At 43.0% G+C, this 20,386-nt stretch overlaps 1 protein-coding gene across 11 annotated transcripts in view; it reads left to right on the top strand.

The window, feature by feature from the left end:
• LOC138611277 (receptor-type tyrosine-protein phosphatase F) overlaps nucleotides 1–20,386 on the top strand; it is a 170,603-nt gene that overhangs the window by 64,219 nt on the left and 85,998 nt on the right. For all 11 annotated transcript variants that reach the window (XM_069684267.1, XM_069684266.1, XM_069684271.1 and 8 more), the window contains exons 3-4: nucleotides 6,676–6,821; nucleotides 8,364–8,505. In XM_069684267.1, the coding sequence (XP_069540368.1) occupies nucleotides 6,676–6,821; nucleotides 8,364–8,505 (288 nt within the window). The remainder of the gene's footprint in view (nucleotides 1–6,675; nucleotides 6,822–8,363; nucleotides 8,506–20,386) is intronic.

The following is a 20,386-nucleotide window of genomic DNA, read 5'->3' as shown; positions in this document are numbered from 1 at the left end:
GGAGGGAGTGCAGTGTGCGCTGACTGTCGATGAGAGGGAGTGTATAGTGCAACCAAACCAGACCATCCAGCACAAGCCTGTTCAAACATGTGAAGAAATAAGCAAACTCCACCTGTATATGACCTAGTTGTGTTTGAATCCAGGATGTTGTAAGTGTGAAGAGACAATGCTGTTCACTGAGCCTTCGTGCCACGGAAAGTTTAGTCTAAATTAGCAGAGTTTAACACATTCTTACTGCATCACTCACCTTACACCTCATGAACTCAATCTGACAGATTTCACAGAAATAAATTGTGTTGACCTGAAACACATCGACCACAGGGAGATGATTATGAGAGCCTCTGCTTCATATTATTCAGTTCATGCGTCCCTCCACGTAACACGTGCTATGTACACGAGTCATTTGGAAAAGCAATATCACAATGCTCCTCAGTGCTCAGCTGTGAAAGAGAGGTGTAGATAGCAAACATTATGTTTATTGGTTTAAACAAACAGCCTGAAGAGCCGTTGGCTTTATCGGGGTAAATAACTTGCAGGGGAGGCAGCTTTATATGGAATTAATTGCAAACAAGTTGCCTGCTAATGGGCCGAAAAGGCCTTAATGGAAGTGTTCCATTAAAACAACCAGAGCTGATGCCATCAGACAAATTTCCACTAAGTGTTGCCTCATGAAAATGATAACTTGCTAATCCATTATTAATAAGAATTAATGGTTTTCTCTCTGCCGCGTGTGTATCGATCCCTGATACTCTACACCAGAGAGTAGCTCTCATTGGGCACTCTGGCAGGCTTGGGAATACGCTAATTGTTAGCCACACAAGTGCCATTTACACGACTCCCCCTGCTGTCTCTGCATTTATTACTAGCCTTGCTCTGAGGCCCCCGACAAGGGACAAAAGAGAACTGTGTGATGGCTCAGGAAATGTATAATGCAGTCTCAGTGCTTTGAGCGGGGGCAGAAAAGAAAAACACTTTATTCAAATTAATATTTAAGTGAAGCAATTTCCATTTTCTTCAGCCTCTTAAAGGCTCACCTCTGTGCATGTCCCAAATATGACTGATATTCATTAGTTCTTGTGCAGTCCTTCACAAAGTCCTTTACTGTTATATTACACCAACAGGTGTTCCTATTCACCTGCCCCAGCACCTTGACATCTATCCAGTGAACACCTGTAGCAATACCGGAGCCTGGGAACCCCCCACTTACCTTTCATCTGTCTAATGACCTCAGACCAAACAAATACCGCTGCGGGCATTATGCTAACTGTGAGGAGCTGTTTAACGCCCCCCACACAGAGCAATCAGCAGCCTCTCGGCTTCCTCTGTGCTGTCTGAACTGGAAATCTATGCAGATTTGTCAATTGTCATCCCCAAATTTACATTTCATAAGTAGTGTTGTGATTTTTGGTGAGAATACACCTGGTTTGTGTTCACGGCAGCAGGAAGGCTAATTACTACAAACACCTACGACTAGATTAGGCTAGCACTTTTTATTAGCATGTAAACATCAGGTATTATTTTAGCTAACAACCCTATGATTTGCTATTGTTATGATAATCGGGTTAATATCAGACTGTTTGTAGCGCACAGCAAACACCTTATTAGTCCCACAAGCTAAGAGAGGAGAGGTCCGCTTTTTGCTTTGATTAGCTCGTGTTTTCTGTTCGTTAACATGAAAGCCTTTTTGCTCTACCAACAGCAAACGTTGTTTTTCCACTGGCCTGTTTGTGCTGAGCAAAACTGTTTTGCATTTGTTAATTAAAGCCAATAGATTTAGTGATTGACTTGTAAGCTAAATATGTTTATCTGCTCTGATTTTCATAACCCAATTTAGGCGTGTACATGATGCCCGAATCTTGGTGCGAATGAAGTCCTGCAAATGTGGTGAATTCATGAGATGGTTACCGAAATCCCAAAACTATATCACCTTGCAACCAACAGGAAGCGTGACGGTTGTGGCAGCGCTTTCTGCTGAGAGAAGAGAGCATGCGTTAAAGCCTCGTGTGTCAAGATAGGACTTCTGAATGTGATGTATCAAAGCTTAGAAAGAGTGCAGCTCAAAGCCTGCAGTCACTGGCTGAGTGAAGGATTTGCATAGGTAGGCTTATGTGTTTTCCACTTGGTCCCTGCCATTGTTTTCATGTGACAAGTGCCTGACAGCCAGGAAAATGGGACACAGGCAGAGAAAAAAGGGTCGAGTCTGGATTCTGTCTCTCTAAGAAAAGAACTGACAAAACGGAACAGTTTGATATGCTCGCTCGCCAGTGGTGCTCGCAGTGATGGAGGAACTCTGCAAAGTCTTAGTCCAAAAATAAATGCTGTTGGAGTGTGTTAGAAGCACCGAGATTTCGCGATTGACTGCTTGGTTAGATCAGGATTAAGGACGGACAGCTCTGAATTTGCCATAGTTTCGCCTCTGAGTCATAGGTTAACCCACAAAATTCAGGGGGGAATCTTGTTTAAGAGGATTAATACTGGAAAAGCTCAGCGAGGGCCAGTTTTCCCTTTCCTCCACTTATCCCTAAAAATCCTTATGATTTCTTAGATCCAGCGGTTCCTCGCTTAAATGTTTGTGGCACTACACGAGCTTTCATCCTGTAATTTGAAGCATGTGCCGAGGACTCTCTAAAGCTGCCTGATCCTCCATCTTAGCGGCAACGTGAAAAGCCTGCACAGCAACTTAAATGGAAGCGCTATGGACAGATGTTAGCAGGAAGCCTTGGAAGTCAGAATGATGATAATCAGGTCTCGAGGATTCCATCTCGGCACCCATGCACGCACAGACGCATGCTCAGGCATACACTCTCAAGAGCTTATCAGGTCTGAATCATTAGCACAGCTCCCCTGCTGCCGCCTGCTTGTGTGTGTGGGTCACATTCTCATGCTATAGAAAAGGATTTATCGCTGTGCTGCTGCTGCTGCTGCTGCTGCTGCAGTCGAAGTCGTGTCCCTTTGAGAACCACCACGAAAATATCATTCAAATGTCAGGTGGGTTTAGGTACTGTGAAGGGGTCAGAGGCCACAGATGGATGGGTGGATGTGTTGGATTACAGTGTATCGCCAAGCACGTACAAGTGCCTACTCACACACTGCAGTGCACTACAGTCCACTCGAGCCTGTCAGCGTTATGTAAAATGCTGTGGATTTGATTGTGTTTTTGTTTTGTCTTTGTTAGCTTAGAGTAATTGCTTTTTAACCAAAGGACATGGGATGCTAGCTTTAATCTCTTTTGCTAATTTGAAAGTTATTTGACAGTAACTTAGCGCAAGAAAAACAGGTCATAAAATGGATCATTTAGAGTGTCATTAATATCAGCTGGAGTCCTGCATTGTACTCTTCTAAGTCGTATAGAGATGGTATCCCTCAATGTGTTTCTATTAGTGCTGTCAAAATTGACGTTCGATTTTTCCTTCTAAAAAATCACAAAGGCTCGAACTATTCGAATATCTATTTTTGCGAGGACATACCAATACAACGAGAGACAAACTTGCGTGCCAAGATTTCAACATAAACATGCCTTTTAAAAGATCAGCATAGACTTCCATTCATTTGGACATTCAGCGCTCCGAAACTAGCTGTGCTGTGACAGGTATATTTTATTTAAAGGTAAACATGTCTACACCTGTCTGTTATGCTGCGGGTGAGAATCCCTCTCTCTCGCTCCCTCTCTCTGTCTCCAGCCGGGCTGGGATTTGAATTCTCCGCCATCATTACCACACGGGTGTTTTATTAGCTTGTTTCAGATAGACTAAAATAAGCAGCCATGGTAGAGCTGATTTTTTTCACATCCAATATTAATTTTAATGTCCGAATATCCGTTTTTTATTAGAATTCGGTTATATACTCGAATTTAGATTATTCATTGACAGCCCTAGTTTCTATGATGCGTTTGTTTTGATGATGCTGTTGGTCTGTCTGTCTGTATGGTCTTCTTTAATCACTAATGACGCCCAACCTTATTAGCTACTTGAGTTTGCAATTAATTTGATCCAATCATTTAGCGAGAAAGTACATGTTCTCGTCTGATTGTATGAATATGTTGAGAGTATTTCATTATTAGTATCATAAGCCACATCTCACATTTCCTCCGGTTGCTCTGTCCCTCCAACCAGTTGCATTTGAATATGCATAACCCCCTCACATCAAAGTGTAATGTATGCACAGCATTTCACCGCCTGCATGCGTGCTGTATCTCTTTCATTGTGTACCGAAAGCTCCTCTTCAGCGATGTCCTCGAGCAAGGACAGACAACAACCCCTCTCTAGCCAAGTGAGGGCAGAGGTTGGCCATATAACCTGTAGACCTGGAGAATGTGCTCGCTAAAGGCCCTATCTATATCAGAGACGGGTTCAATGCTATGCTAACTAGACATTGACCCCCCCCTCCTCACCCCTCCTTCCCCCATCAATGTTATATTAGAACACATAAAAGGAAAAGAATGGTGGCAGCCATTGCTGGCTTTTCCCCAGCGAGTGCTCAGCGAGGGGAGGCTGGCGTCTCCTCTGTGTACACAGCATAATGATTCACCCCTTTGTGCGTGTCTCCACGGGGCGGTCCGCTCGTCACCACTGTGGTTTAGGTGTTCCCCACCTCCCTCTTTAATGACTCTGGAGATGAAACACGAGCTGACTGAGCTGGTAATAGGGACATTGTATTATGTTGTTGAAGCCAGACTCGTATTATGCGCGTCTGAGGCTGCAAATAAAGCACAAAGCATGGCGGCTTTAGCGCCGAGCTAAGGTACGCTCATTGTGGCATCGTGTCAACTTAGACGGGCTGTCACTGAAACACACACTCCATTGTCCTGCGCATAATGATGTTGGGTGTGGCGCTTGGTAAAAAACACCCTCAAGGCAAACAGTAGAACCACATTTAAAGGAGTTCTCCAAGGGAGCCCACTGTGTTGTTGTAAACACACATTATCTAAAATGTTACGAAGAGAGCACACTTTACAGGAGGAGAGTTGTTTGGATATCAGCTCAGGACAAGTCATTTAATGTCTCATAAGCCAAACATGTCTGCTTTAATACTATATAACTAGTCTAATTTACCTGCATTCTTTCACTTGTTTCTGTGCTTTGTTTGCAGACCTCTTATGTGGATGATTATCTGCTTATCTAATTCTATGTATTTAATGCAATCACTCATGTTCAATGGTCGGGTTGGCACAAAAAACAAGCGATACAATCTCTGTTCATTTTACATTCGATAGATCCGATAAATAAGTTGTTTACTCTTCTGCTCTTCCTCTCTGGCCACATTTACCAGAGAGGAACTACTAAACATCGGGTTCATATATGAATATATATTTATATGGGGCGGCTGTGTCTCTGTGGTAGAGTCGTTGTCTCTCAATTGAAGGGTGGGGGTTCAATCTCTGACCGCTACAGTCACATGTCGAAGTGTCCTTGGGCACAGTTGCTCCCAGTGGCATAGCCATCGGGTATGAATGCATTGATCATCAACTCTTAGATGTACGTTGCTTTGGACAAAAGCGTATGCTAAATGAAATTGTAACATTGTAATATATATATATTAATAATTTGTTGAATATTTTTGTATACGGAGTCAAATTCCTTCCATGTGCCCACATACTTGGCCAGTTAAGCTGATTCTGATTCTAAGAGCAACTCTCAGATTGTCCTTGAGCAAAAGAGAGTCTGTGGTCAATTGACATAGGAAGTGAGGAGAGAGTGGTGTAATCGAGAACAAAGCGACAAATCAGAGAAATAAAATGTTTTGTTTTTTTAATGTTTCATGGCGGTTGCTTTCTAAAGCACAAATAAAAAAAAACCCACAACACCGCACGACCCTGCAGGAAGGTGCCGGATTTTGTTTGAATGCAGCCGAATCAACGCTTCATCCTGCTGGCTGTGTGTGGCCTCTTTGCCGCCCTGTTCTTTCAGTTCAGACCTGTGGACGGTTGGCCTGGGGGCTTTACAACAATACCCAATGATTGATATCCAGAAATGTCCCGAACCCAGCAAGAAAATAAGAAAAATACAGGCAGAGGGCAGAGTGCCAGCAGATATAGACACAAAACACTTGTAGTGGGTCAGAACTGATGATTGAGAGAGATTCTTTTTGAGGAACATCCTGCTCATTATATCTCTCTGACTGTTAACAGTATTTTAAATATGTTGGTATTTGTTCAGAGACTTTCTCTGTACCGGCAGTGTGCAGCTTGGTCATAAAAAAAGGGAAATTACACCAATTTTGTGTGGGCAGAACTTCTTTATTTTTGCCATGCTATCAAAAGCTACCATTGTACTATAACCGCATCAACGTGCTATCGTGACATCCCTATTCAATAGACAGCACTGCAGCTCCATTGTCTGCTCTCTGTTTTAAATGGTGTGTCAAAGCAGAAGTGAGAAATTCCACATGATATGTTGACAGGCAGGCGCACAAAGACGGGATGTTTCTCCCATGTCTGAGCTGCAGGTGTGCACAGCGCACCGTGGGTTTCCTCTATTTGTAGCCTTTGTGTGGAGAAAGTGATACCCATAGATAACCAAGTTTTACATGCCAGCATGACTGACAATAGGCACTAACATCACCCTCACCTCTCCCCCTCCCTTCTGCTCTCCTTCCCCCTCTCCCTCTTTGCCCGTCACTCCCTCTTTTTATCACTTCCCTTCCTCCTCTTGCCCCCTTTCGCTCCGTCTTCCCCAGGCATGCCAAGTTTCGTCAAATCCCCGGAGGATCAGACGGGCATCTCGGGTGGAGTAGCGTCGTTTGTGTGCCAGGCCGCCGGGGAGCCAAAACCCAGAATCACCTGGATGAAGAAAGGCAAGAAAGTCAGCTCCCAGCGCTTTGAGGTGAGCACTCATGCGTGACTTTCAGATCTCTGAACGCTCACGTACACACCCACACGTACACGCATAAATACGAGCAGGCACGAACGCAACACGTGACACAAACATTACAGGCTTGGGCTTTAGACCGCCTTTATAGACCTCCCTCATTAACACAGACACATCCGCACATGCATTACTTCTCACGGTGTTAACACTAAGCACACGCTCACAAAGCACACACAATCAATTGCCCTGTTATTGAGCATCACACCAACTCTTCTCCTCTCCAAGCGAGACCAGACAGGCTTCCCTTCTCTTTAATCTCCCTCCATCTTGATTTATATAGTCCTCTTCATCTCCTTCAGTCTCTCCACACCCTCATCCTTCCCCTCCTGCTCCTCTGCTCCTCCATCTCTGGCCATACATCCCCTTGATGTATTACTTGATGTATTTCCCCTCCCTCTTTTGAACCAATATGAACAGAAGAAGTGCCTTAGGTGGGAACTCGCACTGTTTCTGACCGGCCTCTTCTTTGTAACATAATGTAGCTGAGCTAGTTGGTGGTACTATTGGGGTTTGCTCCTGGCTGCTATTACTTGATGTGATCCTTGCTTTGAATCACAACTTTTGGATCTGAAACTGTTATGTTGCACATTTTTAAATCATGGTGAAATGTCACTTGAGGATTATATTATCTATATTTTAGTGAAAGTAGGGCCTAAATGCTCGGCGATTCCCTGAAAAAAGCTTGACTTAATGCTTGATGTTAAACAACTTTCACAACTCTTAACTAGCTAACAGTTAGGTCACATTCTCATCACTTTACCGGACTTAACAACATCAAACACCCTGAAAATACACTCGAGGCTGAAGCCGACGCTAACAGAGAGTAACATAAACATCAGTGCAAAACTAACTTAGATATTCATGGACGTACACACGATAAAAAGAGTCCGTCGGCGATCACTGATGTCTCCGTAGTAGGTGCGGTAAACAAGTCCGGGCATGTCTCCCTCACTGCCGTTTTTCGGGGGGATGCTGCATACAGCTGCGCTCAGAAACGTGAGTGATCAGACACGTGACCTTTTGTACAACGCCTCTTCCATCAAGCGTGAAGATGTCTGCTTTATGGCAGTTTTTGGCCACTACAATAAGAGTAGGCATGATATCAATAACACTACAGGGGAGACTTGATGTTCTCTGCTATTAGGTGGAAAAAAACATGTTCCTAATATATCGGTATCGAAATCGGTAATCAGCAAAAACGGTTGGAATATATCGGCATATCGGATACCGGCAAAAATCCCAATATCGTGCATCCCTAGTGAGAAGAAAAGACCAGTATTGCACCTTGTGGAAGGTCTAGTGTAGAAGAAAGACATGAAAATAAGCTTTGAGAAGCTGTAAAACCTGAATGTCTTTACCTCAGATCAGAAACAAAGAAAATCTGCAAGTCTAAACAAACATTATTTAGATGTTGCAATAAACCGATATCCTAGGAAAAGAAAATGAGGCACCTAAAAATAACATTCCTGCCCTTTTGCTCTGCTCCGGCTCTCCTAGGTGATTGAGTTTGATGATGGCTCAGGCTCCGTACTGCGGATCCAGCCACTGCGCACACACAGAGACGAAGCCATTTACGAGTGCACAGCCACCAACAGTGCTGGCGAGATCAACACCAGCGCCAAGCTCACAGTGCTTGAAGGTAAGATAAGTCTTTTCTTTTCCACTCGGTTTCTTTCTCCATCTCGCTTTCTCTTTAGCTTTTTTCTTACACCCTTCCTTCTTTTTATTCTTGCTGCTGCCGCTGCTGCTGGTTTCTTGAAGCTTTTATTCCAATCTATCCAAAAGCAAATACGGTTGTTTGCTTCAATAATTCATACATAAACATTTGCAAACTCTGAGGTTTCCTGGTATTGGCAGTGTCATAGAGGAGCAGATCTATCTTAATGTAAACTCAACAAGGTGAAAAAAATGCAAGGAATGCGTTTTTAAATAAGAAAGTGTGCAGTTCAGCAATTCAGCAAAAAGTGTGACCTGAACCCCGCTTATATTGTAAGACATATCTGGCATTTATCGACTTTAACGCTACACTTCTATCTCCCTCTCTTAATGAGTTAGTCATCCGTGTCCCAATGAGCTAGCAGAGAAAATCAATCCTATAATCAAATAAAGAAATAATAAATTGCCCCATCAAAAGCCTCATTCACGTAATGATGACTGATGGCTAAAATGTGACTTTAATGAACATTTCGTTGTTGGTGTTTATCCATAGAGCTAAATATGGACACTGTCCACATATATGTCTGCCCTGCGTGCCTGCAGGCCAGTTTGACCTCAAGCACTTTCCCCCTTCTTGCACTTCCAGTTAATGTACATGATTTAGATGGACAGGGCTTCCCTGCTCAGCCTTCCATGTCGATGAGCTGTGAGGATGGATTTCTTTCTCGGTTGATTGTAATTTTGTCATGTGGAGGCGAGTCATCACAGGAGTTGATTTCATTAGAAACTTTCAAGAAAAAAGCTCCAGAACTTGCCGGCGGGAGGATTAAGGCCGTCCTTAGCCATTACACTGGCATTAAAGCAGATCCCCACTCACTCAAATACAGCCTTTCTATCCCTTGTTTGAGTCCCATCTTTCTTACACCCACCCTTCCTTTTTTTCTCCGTCCACGCTGATTTGATGATATCATCGACTGGGCTTGCGTAATCTACCCGTAGGGACTTTTTCTCCTGCGCAAAGAAAGGTTTTCTTTTTCTACCCCTCCTTTGCACTGTATCGTGAGGAACGCTGCAGCCTGCACAAACAAACAGCACCAACATGACACGAAGCGCACATGAATGGGATGAGATTAATCACATTGTTAGTGTTTGGGGGGGCAAAATAGGACACAGTAGTTTGGATTCGCTCAGTTCGTGGAGTAGTAAGACGCACAACAGCGAGCTGCTGTTCTCACCGGCAGACGTGCTTTGCATGAAGTCGTCTCCTCTCTGTGATCCGGTGCTCTGTGTTGTAGCTGCTCACCACAGAGTCAAGTACCACACAGACTCATGCCAGGGATTCTTTTCTATGGGGCTTTACCGTTACACCACTTCACTGCATACATTTACACAGTGAAAAGGACGGGAAGCAGACCTTTAACCATGCTAGTGTTTTAGCTTGTACCACATGCTATTATAACATCTTTGACATAATTAGATTGCTTGCTATTCCACTTTTAAGCGGCATTAAGCAATATTTGTAATGATAATATTAAACTGATTGCCACTACTCTGATAAGGTTACTACTGTTGATGTTTCCACCGTAAACCAACACCTGAGTCTGCGCCTCTCCTCGGCGCTAAGCCCCCTTTAAGCTCTTTGTTTTGTTCTGACAAACCAAAACAATGTAGGTTCACACAAACGTGTGGACAGCTGCTCCCAGCCTACAAGCCCGAGCAAGCCGCTACTACGCTACCTGTCCAGAGTGAAATGGCAGACCGCCAAGGTAAACAACTGGTGGAGTCTTGGTATAGTAGGACAGGGCGAAGAGAGACAGATATTTATTTTCAAACCAGGACTTCAATGGTTTGTTGCCAAGTTGTATCTTCTGAAAGTAAGGAATCTCTGCCAAAGCGAAACTGATAACCTCATGAGCTGATATGCTGTCTTTGAGTCTTTCCAACTGTTTTTATTGGAAAATATCTCCAAACAGATTCTATTATAAATGTGAATTTGAATTGTTGCAATGATGTTCATCAGTTAGATATAGTGTTAACATTATATTTGGAGCATTGTAGTTGACTTAAAGCTTAAGAAGGTTATGAAACAGACTGAAATGAATTCTGATGTCTCTATATGAGCTACAAAAGCAAACCAGACCATCAGTGACGAGATTGATTATTTCTATATAGTTATTTAATGCCTGAAACTGCTGGCAGGGGGGGGGTAGGTGTCAGACGAAGTGATAAACTGCACGCTGCCTTTGTTTATATTTCCAGGGCAGAAATTTAAAGTGACTGATACATATGACTGTTAAAGAAAGCAGGATGAGTTTTTTTGTTCAATACCACAACTTAAGCATGTACAGGATAAAATCAACAAATGTAAAAGATACAGTTTTGACCACAGGGGGCGCCATAATCAACACAAACAGAAAGTTCCTCACCGTAGCTTTAAGTTTATATGATTTAAATTGTAAACTAATAAGAATCGTAATCTTAATTTGATCAGAGTTTTCTCCTTATATAAGTGTTTTTCTTTTTGTCAGATTTGTAAAACCTTAGTCTTCGTCCTTCAGCCTTTTTCCTTTTAACCAGAGGAAGTCTTTACAGTGCTGTTGCAGAGGCTGGTAGAGAAAAGAAGCACACATCATATTTAATCAAATAACTCCTTCAATCTGCTCCTCCGGGACCCTGAGGATGTGCTGGACAACTTGTACATACATGTGAACACTAAAGTACAACCATACACACATATTCCCCGACGCCAACACACTCAGTAAAAACACACACACACACACACACCCTCACGGAGAAATGTTGTCAGCTCGGCTCTATTTTTAGAGTATTGTTTGTAGCCTAGCGATACATCAAGTTCGTATCAGCCGCACTCCACGAGAAAACACTGGGGCAGCACCAAACAGACGGAGACTAATGATCCCTCTCCTTAATGGGGCAGCGGTAGCCTGAAGGTGTCACGTCACAATGTTGCTGTTTGGAATCAAATGATAAAATCTGAAGAAAGTGACCAAGAAAGCTGCAGAGCTTCTGTAGACTTTATTCTGTGTGGTGCCCCTGAGCAAGGCACAGAACCAGCAAGGCTGCACAGTGACTGATATGAGAGGACTGTAGCTTTCCCGGGGAACTCTGCACATGTGAGAAATTTCAGCTGAGCGTTGCTTAAAAAACATGTCACGTTTCGGTCAACCTTGCCTGGAAAAATAAAGGTTGAAAAATTAACTTCATAAGCAAAAACTTCCTGTTTTTTGCATTTCAAAAGAAAAGCCATACACTCCCCCGCATGACTTTAAGTACATGTGACTTTGCATCCACATAAAGTTGTCATAATACACTGAGCAGAGCGGCAGGGAGAATGGTAAAGTCATTAAACCACTAAGTCGATCTGGATTATAGTTTTAAGCAGAGCAAAGGAAGGTCGAGCATTAATTATGATTATTTCATATACTGGCTCCTTATTGTGTTCTGCCAATCCTGCAAAATATGGATTATGACAGTCATATCGCTGCAGCTTTACACATGCTCTCAGTGTGCTCTTGGAAGGTTGTAATGTATAAAGGAAAATACCAAGGTTCAGAAGTGCACCGTGGGATCTGGATCACTTGAAAGTGATTTTTAATTCAGCGGGTGCACTTAAATTTTGAGTCAGTTATGCCAACTCCTTACAGAACAGTAGGGGACATCTTAATGCCTTCTTGCATTGAAACACAAGTGATTTATGAGTTTATCATTTAGTATTTTTAAAAAAAAAAGGATTGCGGGAGCACACTTCCCAAATTTACAGTGTTGCACGTGTGAGGTCCAGGGTTGACTCCGGTTGTAACTCTTGATTTCCTCGCTGACGGTCGCTTTCCTTTTCAGACTGTTTGCCTTCATCTGAGCATCCAATTTGTTTCTTTTTCTTTGGATTTTCACTTATTTTTGAAGTTGTATCTGTAGTCATCGATCTTTTCTTTGTTTGTTCAGCCATAGTAGATTACTGTTTACTCGCAACACTTGCAGAGACCAGAAAAGCAGCCACTTAGCTCCGACTACCCTCTCTGGCAGACCAACCACTGCTGGATGATGGAAAATGCGTCACTAACTGGGCGCTGCTTGTGATTTTTTTCTGTGAAAGTCGCCGCAGACATTGTGTTACCTCATTCGGCGACAGATAGTGACTTAACAGACATTTATTCAAATGAAAATCTTCAAGATTATCATTTTAAAAAATATGGGTCGTATATAAATGAATAAGCATGTCATTCAGGACTTTTCTTTCTGGTATTAACCTGACCAGATGATTGCAGTTGTGCTTGCGACTCTACACTTTAGCCCGCCTCTCACCTGTAGCGAGCTCAAAGGCATATTTTCACACCAAAGCCGAGTCGGGCATTAGCACTTTTGCAGTCATGAGTCTCGAGTCACTCTGTAATTCTGTCACGCTGTAACAGCCCTGCTCTTTGTTCGTGGCGGTTCTCACGCCCCCGCCCGAGAGGGGTCACACCACTGAGACTTACATACAGGCCCAAAGTCAGCTCAGTCATCTCTTATTGTGTGTGTGTGTGAGCGACCAACACGCAGACCAAAGTAGAGACTAGTTTCTTTATTGCTGTCATACTGTCATAAGTCAAAATTTTGAGGATCCTTGGCTATAATCATCATTCTCTCACTGTGATGTTTTGAATAATGGCCGACATGGAAAATTACTTTTCAAATGTTCAATGGTGCCCCGACAGCGTGCGTGTAACAGTGAGGGAGAGTCAGTGAGCTGTGTGCAGGCCTGACCTGTATGGATAAATAACGATGCAGACGATGCTGCTGAGACCAGAGGGGGAGGTATGATTGAGAAATATTGTTGCTGTCAGTCTTTCATTTCCTCTTCTCTTCCCCTCTCTTTCATTTCAGTTTCTGCCCTCTCGTCTCTTTAACTTTTATTTTTTCTGTGTGCAATCCCTTCTCCCGGCTAACTCGGTGTTTCTCAGCGTTACACACAGCGGACAGTGACGTTGCAGGGGTAGTAAAGAGAGATGACCAGAGGGAACAATGACTCATTACTTGGGTAACGATGCCGATGTTTTGACCTTGAGCAACCCCCCCGTTGAATTGAACTGCCTCAGTAAATGCTCAGGTAAATGGGGCTTGTCTCTGTGATGTATGGAATAAACTACTGCCGGACAGAGAAGACATCTCAGCTCACAACATCAGTCTTAAATGCAGAGTGCTGCGCTGCCACTTCTCCACGTCAAGGCAATATTTCATCCTCTCACTGCCGTTAACATTTGATGAGCATGTAAAATGTAAAATGCAATGACTCAGATCAAGAAATGACTGAGGTGGTGTCAAAAGCATGTCAGGATACTAATAGTGACGATAAAACTGATGAGGCTCTGTGGCGCAGTGGATAGAGTGACTGTTTTCACAGTGGGATGCTGACTTTGTCTCCAAAAGCAGCCCCAGATTCAGATGAAATGGCCTTGAGAGTAAAAGGTATGTGGTTTTTATTGCCTTCTATCAGCAAACAGGGAATTGAAACATTAACAAGTCCTGGGAAAGCCGACAGCAACAACACTTGCAAATTAAATGATTAAAAAAAATAATGCACATCTTTCCAGTAAAAATAAACTAGCAAGATACGAGATACTTGATACAGAGATCAACGCAATAATCTTGCCAGAGGTCACATATCCCAGGGAAGAAAACATTGTACAAACATTAATCCTGCTTTTATTACTTGAGAATGAAACGGCTCGTAATTCTGTTTGTTCTCAATAAGCTCTGTATTTTCAAAACAAGTCGAAAGCTGGAATTTGTAACTCCAGCCAAAGCCCGATCAAACCCCAGGGAAGTGAAAATCTTAACTTTACGTGCTTACACTCACCAAATGTAACTTTCAATAGTTTCAGCAAAATTCCTCCCAAATAAAAAAAGGCTAAAACAAACATTAAGAATGTCAAGCTGATATCTGCAGAGCCTCCTGTGACTTGAGAGGATTCCTTAACTTTGAGCAGAAACTCTGTGAACAGGTAGCCGCTGTGCGGGAGAACATTCTCTCGTCCTTTGGGAGAGACGGCGGACCGGTCTCCAGAAAGGAGGAATGTTATCTAATGGTGCCAGATCAAAAGCCCCATCATTACTGGAATCCTCCGCTGTCGGGGTGCGAATTAGAAAGCTTCTCCTTCAGACCAGCTGCACTTCTGTTTTTGAAGTTCCCTGGCAACTCGTCTCTGAAGATGCAGCGTCGAGGAAAATATGTCATTTTTTTTAAAAAGGTCAAATAAGAAATATGCACGGATTCAAAGCTCCGTTGAAAAAATACCACCTTGCTTTGAGAAAACATGTCAGACATGAAACTTGGGAGTAATGAAGGTCCTTGTAGTGTTAATGGAATTCTGCCCTGCGAGTCCATTTTATGTCCTAATGTATATCAGCAAAAGAGGCTATAATTGTACATTTTCAAACTGGAAGTCAGTGTGGCTTCCCAGCTTTACTGTGTCAGTATTTAGAGGCCCTGTGTTTGATGGCAGTAAACAAATTATGGCCTCACTGGTTAGAAAGGGCCTTTATTTGCCTGGCATGCATTCCGGTCCCCGGTGCAGGGGCAAAAAATGACTGCGACACAATGCCAGTAATAAATATCTCAGGAGCCAGGCAAGTGCGGACAACAAACCTGACTGGATAAACAGCATAGAAATCGCATTGCGCCTCTTCCCGGGCAAGATAAATACATACAGAAGCTATATCGGAATGATTTAATACCGAGCCCGGCTCCTCCGACAACTTAATCCTCTCCTTTCCTTCGCGCTATTCAAATCATCCACAATGACCAAAATAAGGTCTGTTGTGTAACTGCTATTCCCCCACATTACTTTCTCACTCCCTCTCATTCTCTCGTTGAACGCTGGTGGGTTCCTGTAATATCCATGCTGTCATTCTTATATCTGTTACCTTCTTGTTGTTGTTGGAGAAAGTGAGTGGTCAGTTCATGTTTAACAAAACACACTGAGGGTTGTTTATGAAATGATGCCGCCCGTGAAAGTTTGGGTCGACTTTAAGCAGAACTGGTTTGACTTCCGTTTAAGGCAGGGCTGTTATTTGTCACAACACGCTGCAGGAATACAAAAGGAATGCACACAAAGACATTCAGGGGCACGCATCAGCACAAAAACACACACCGATCTACAGGTGTACCCCCCCCCCCACTGTATTTCTGGGCTCTATTGTGACGGTCTGTGTCACAGATTTAATTTCTCCCACCATCTGCTGGCTGCAGGCCCAGCATCGTAGATCATATCCAGCCTGACAGATACAAACTGCATCTGTCTATGCATGCTTCTCCCAAGGACTCACACAATATGGCAGGGTGGAATCACCCTCCTGGCCACCCAATCTGCATCCTCACATCCTTACTTCCAAGGACTCTTGGCTTTGTAGCGGGGGCGGATAGCTTTTTAAGGTTTGATCGGGCCCGTAGCTGCTATATTGTAGACTCCAAAATGAATAAAACACGGACGCTGCCGGATATTTTTCCCTCGTCAACCAATCAAGCATTTGTTCTTTGCGAAAGAAAGCAGATGAGCTGTTTGCTGAGATCTTGTGGGATTTTAGTGCGGCTGGCTTTAACTAGCAGCAGCCTACTCACTTCAGTGTCCTTGAGCGGGACGATAAATCTCTAAGAAACCCAGACAGCTTGTTGTATGAATCAACCAGGAAGCAGATTTTCACAATAAAATGTAAAGTTTGATATTATAGGATGAATATGATGCGATCGATACATGACTATATATTTTCAGTTAGTATTGAAACTGACCCTGGCTAATTGATTTGTCCCGTGAGAGTTCTCCGACACCAGACTGAAGTTTTCCATGTTACATGTCGACATCTGGCTGAAGTCGCTCTTGCTTTGAGGCTACATTTTATCATCTGTACTTGTCCATCAATTGCTCCGTGCTTTTGGCAAGCCGTATCAGTAAAGTATGCGATGTCTGGTATGTCTGCGCCGTCAGTGCTGATCATGTCTATGGCCTCAGGGGATGGAGAGAAAAAGAGAGAGGGAGAGCGAGAGAGAGAGAGACGGGTCAATGAGTAAGAATAACATGAAGAAGTGGTGATAGAATGAAGAAGAAGAAGAAGCCAAAGGAGTCAGATGTTTAATTGTAAAAGAATCGCAAGTGTTTTTGTTTTTTTCTTTGCGCAGGTGGTGAATTAGACGGCTTCTTTAAAAAGTTGTTTTCAGCTCCGGCTGCTTCCCACCACTTTCTAAATGGTTGAAAGCAAGTAATTTGGTATTTAAACCTCAAACACATCTGCAGCCTGTCCTAATGACTGGAGAGCGGATTTACATTTCTCTAATTTATCCCATAACTTCAGCCACTTTGGGAAAAACTTCAACATCCTGAAAGGTGTTAAGAACAGGCGAAAGCCGGGACGTATTTATCCTGTTTTTAAGTGGGCCAGTGGTTTTCAAAGAGTGTTTTAATGCGTCAGAGCTTTTTACTTTCTCTCTAAGAACTCATTTGCTCAACGCTAAGCACAAGAAGCGAGGGAGAGAAAATGGCAAAATGAATAAAGATGAAATTCTTCCCTTTAGTGTGATTTTTTTTTTTTTTGATGATGCTGATGTAAACCGCTTTTCTCTTTTTTAGAGAGCATCTAAACCATCCTTCTCGCCAAACTCCTTATGCCTACTTGTGTAGAGGATGGACAATAACCACTATACAATACAATACAATACAATAACACCTGTACAGTACCAGCCTTGTCAGAAATGCAGCTTTTGTTGGAGGATCACAGCAGGGAAACCTCATGGTTTAGTCATCGCCTCTTCTTTAAAGTAATTATCTTTCCAGTGGTGATTCTTTGTGTAGAGCTCTTGTACTGCATTAAATAGTATATAGGCCAGGCTCTACGTATATGACATAGCTCTTACAGTAAAACATTGAACACCGTTGCTTCTGGCTGCTGTCATACATTTATTGAGAGCAGAGCTGCAGCCTGTCACTGCGTAAAAACTTGGAGTTATGGCCGGCGTCGGTTGTCAGGACATATTGAACTCCTCGTCTGGATGTCGTCTCTCGGCTTCAGAAGATATTGGAGATGTGACAAGACATGCACATCCGTTAATATCTGCGCATTGTCAGGAACAGACAGGAGCATCCGAGAATTGACATGTGCTATTAAATATCTGCCACAAACAGCTGCAGCAGGCTTTCATTATTCAATTACAGATTTTACCGAAGACGCGTTTGTGAGAGCATGACCGGTGTGATTATCAATAGTGTTCCGCCATGCGTGCATCCAGAGTGGCACACACTGCTGCCTGCTTTAGAGCCGAGGTAAAAGGCCGTATTTTTGCCTGGGATTTGGTTGTTGTAAGCCCTCTAGATTTGTATTCACTTGTTAGCCTGATTATCAGACCACAGATGTTGCATCGGGGTCGTTGTTTTTCACTCTTAACTAGACCAAAACGCCAGCAGGGGGAGAAAGTCTGGCATTTGAATGTGAAGAGACAATATTATTTTTCCAGACAGGGTGATGGAAACTGTCTCTCACAAACATGCGCCTAAATCAACTTGACATTCTAGGGTAAGATCAATGACAACGCGCCTCCATCTGCTCTCACTGTACAGAATTGAAGCCAAAATAGCCCCCGTGACGGGTGATCAACTGCAGGAGCCGTATTTGTCAACAGAGCTGTCAATCATCCTTTTTACAGCATCAAATAACTAATTAAAACTAAACTTGTCAGAAACATGAACACTTGGACATAAATCAGCATGATCAGAACTAACTATGATGAAAGAAATCATGTTTGAGAAACATTTATTTGACGTGTATTTTGATTTTATAGTTTGACTCATGTCCCGTCTGTTCACATGGAGGAGGCGGGCTTTATGACCTATACTGCAGCCAGTCAGCAGGGGGCGCTCCAAATGTTTTAGGGAGCTGCCCTGCAGAAAGCCACAATGTAATTTAGCATGAAAGTGTTTTATTCGTCGCTTCATGCTGTCCTTATTACTTGAGTTAAAAGTGTTTTGCGCTCCGCCAGGTTCAACCTGTCCACAAATCTTGCTGCCATTCTGCTTTTGTCCGATTCAACAGTTGCTAATAAAGAAGGCGATTACATGTAATTTCCTCCCCATGGCCCAGGAAAACCATCACAATATAATTGTAAATCAGAGGTGGGCTTGGATGACTAATAGAGTTTGCTGAACTGTTTATAAAGCAGAAGCAGAATTTGAAAATGTCCAGAACTCAAAATACGAGATGTCCTTTTTTTATTCAGAGACACAAAGCGAATCAAACCTTTTACTACAGTAGAAGCACTGTCTTTGACTTTGAGCTCCTGTAAGAGTCCTTTATTGACAGTGTGGTAAAAATTACTTTGATTTCCTACATTTCTAACACTTCATCCCTATAATTGCATGTTGTAGATGATTGCAACGCTTTGATGTGCGACAGCGCTAGCTGCTTCGTCTTTCTCTGAGTTATGCAAACCGATGATTAGACAACACTCCAACGCAGACAACACATCAGAAAAGTAGAAATCTCTGCACAGTGAAAGACAATTAACAATTGAAAAAGCTGTTAAAGCCGATCATTTATCATAGTGTTTTTGTTTTTCCCGGCCCTATTGTTTCATTACAACACAAAATCTCAGCACTGAGACAATCTTAACCTGCGGTGTTGTAGCTATTTTTTGCTTGACTTATATAATACTGTACATACTGCATACATGGTATGGAAGTTGTTATTAATGCATGAGAAGAGGCAAGTAAAAACAACACGGAATGCAACAGAAAAAAAACAGCTTTCCTTTTTATAATGACGCCCTGGGCTGCTCCCCTGCAGGTAGAGAGCAAGGTCCACCTTAAAGCTCTGCAGGCCAATGAGTCAACAGCTCCCCAGGCCTGGGCCGGCCATGGATGGATGGGCCGGCTGCATGTCAGGGGGGTTCTAATACCTACACTCAATGAGCTGGCTAATGGGAGTCCTTTCACCCTGACCCCCTTTCCTCACACATTTACACACCAAGCCCTCTTGGCTTACCCAGTGGGCCATAGAAGGCAGGGGAAAACGGCCTGACTCACTACCGGGGGTTATAGCTCGGCCTTAAGCTTGACATTTTTCTCGTGTTTAAGAGGCACAGGCCCATTTTCTCTAAGCTGCTAAGCTGTGTTTTTCAAGGTTGCAGTTGTTCGGTTTGCTTACAGCTGTCAAAGGCATTGTTGATTTTGCATGCATTACATCTGCATCAATATTTTTAACCTGTTTCGCGAGGGAAGGTTGACGGAGCGAGCAGGCTCAGATTCAGGTCTGCCCTGCTTAACGCACAGTGTCAGGGCATGTTAACACCCAGCAGTTAGGAGCGCTTACTTTAATTATTTATAGCCCAATTATTGACCGCGACTGTCAAGGAAAGCAGGCCTCTGTCCTGTTGCTGGTGAAATATAGACGTGTAGCAGCTACACAAGATGGAATTACTACATGGTATGTTAGGCTTAGTTGTAGGTAGTATAAAAAGATTTTTTTTCTGCTTCCTGCTCTGCTACTTCTGGCTATTCTCCATCACTGACCTTCTATGTATAAGTATCACAACTTCAGAGTTTAAGTCACTGCTACTGATGAAGTTGCTGGCGATATTATTCGATGATGTTAATTGTAAATACGCATAACAAGATTCTCCTCAGCTTATTTTGGCTTAGAGATGTTGTTGGCTTCCACATCTACAGGATACTGGCAGGCTTATTTTCACACTCGTGACAACTCCAAAAACATATGCCACCTGTATTTTCATGGTAATAAAAATATAAACTCACCCGCTGAAGCCGACACTTCAGCCATATTCAGGTTGTTAGTGTCGTTAACCGAAGTGCGTCCATGAATTT

The sequence above is a fragment of the Semicossyphus pulcher genome, unplaced genomic scaffold (genome assembly GCF_022749685.1).
Source record: "Semicossyphus pulcher isolate SPU_LCO1_2020_fin unplaced genomic scaffold, fSemPul1.0.p SCAF_7, whole genome shotgun sequence".
Classification (NCBI taxonomy): Eukaryota; Metazoa; Chordata; class Actinopteri; order Labriformes; family Labridae; genus Semicossyphus; species Semicossyphus pulcher.
This window is presented reverse-complemented; position numbering and strand designations above follow the sequence as displayed.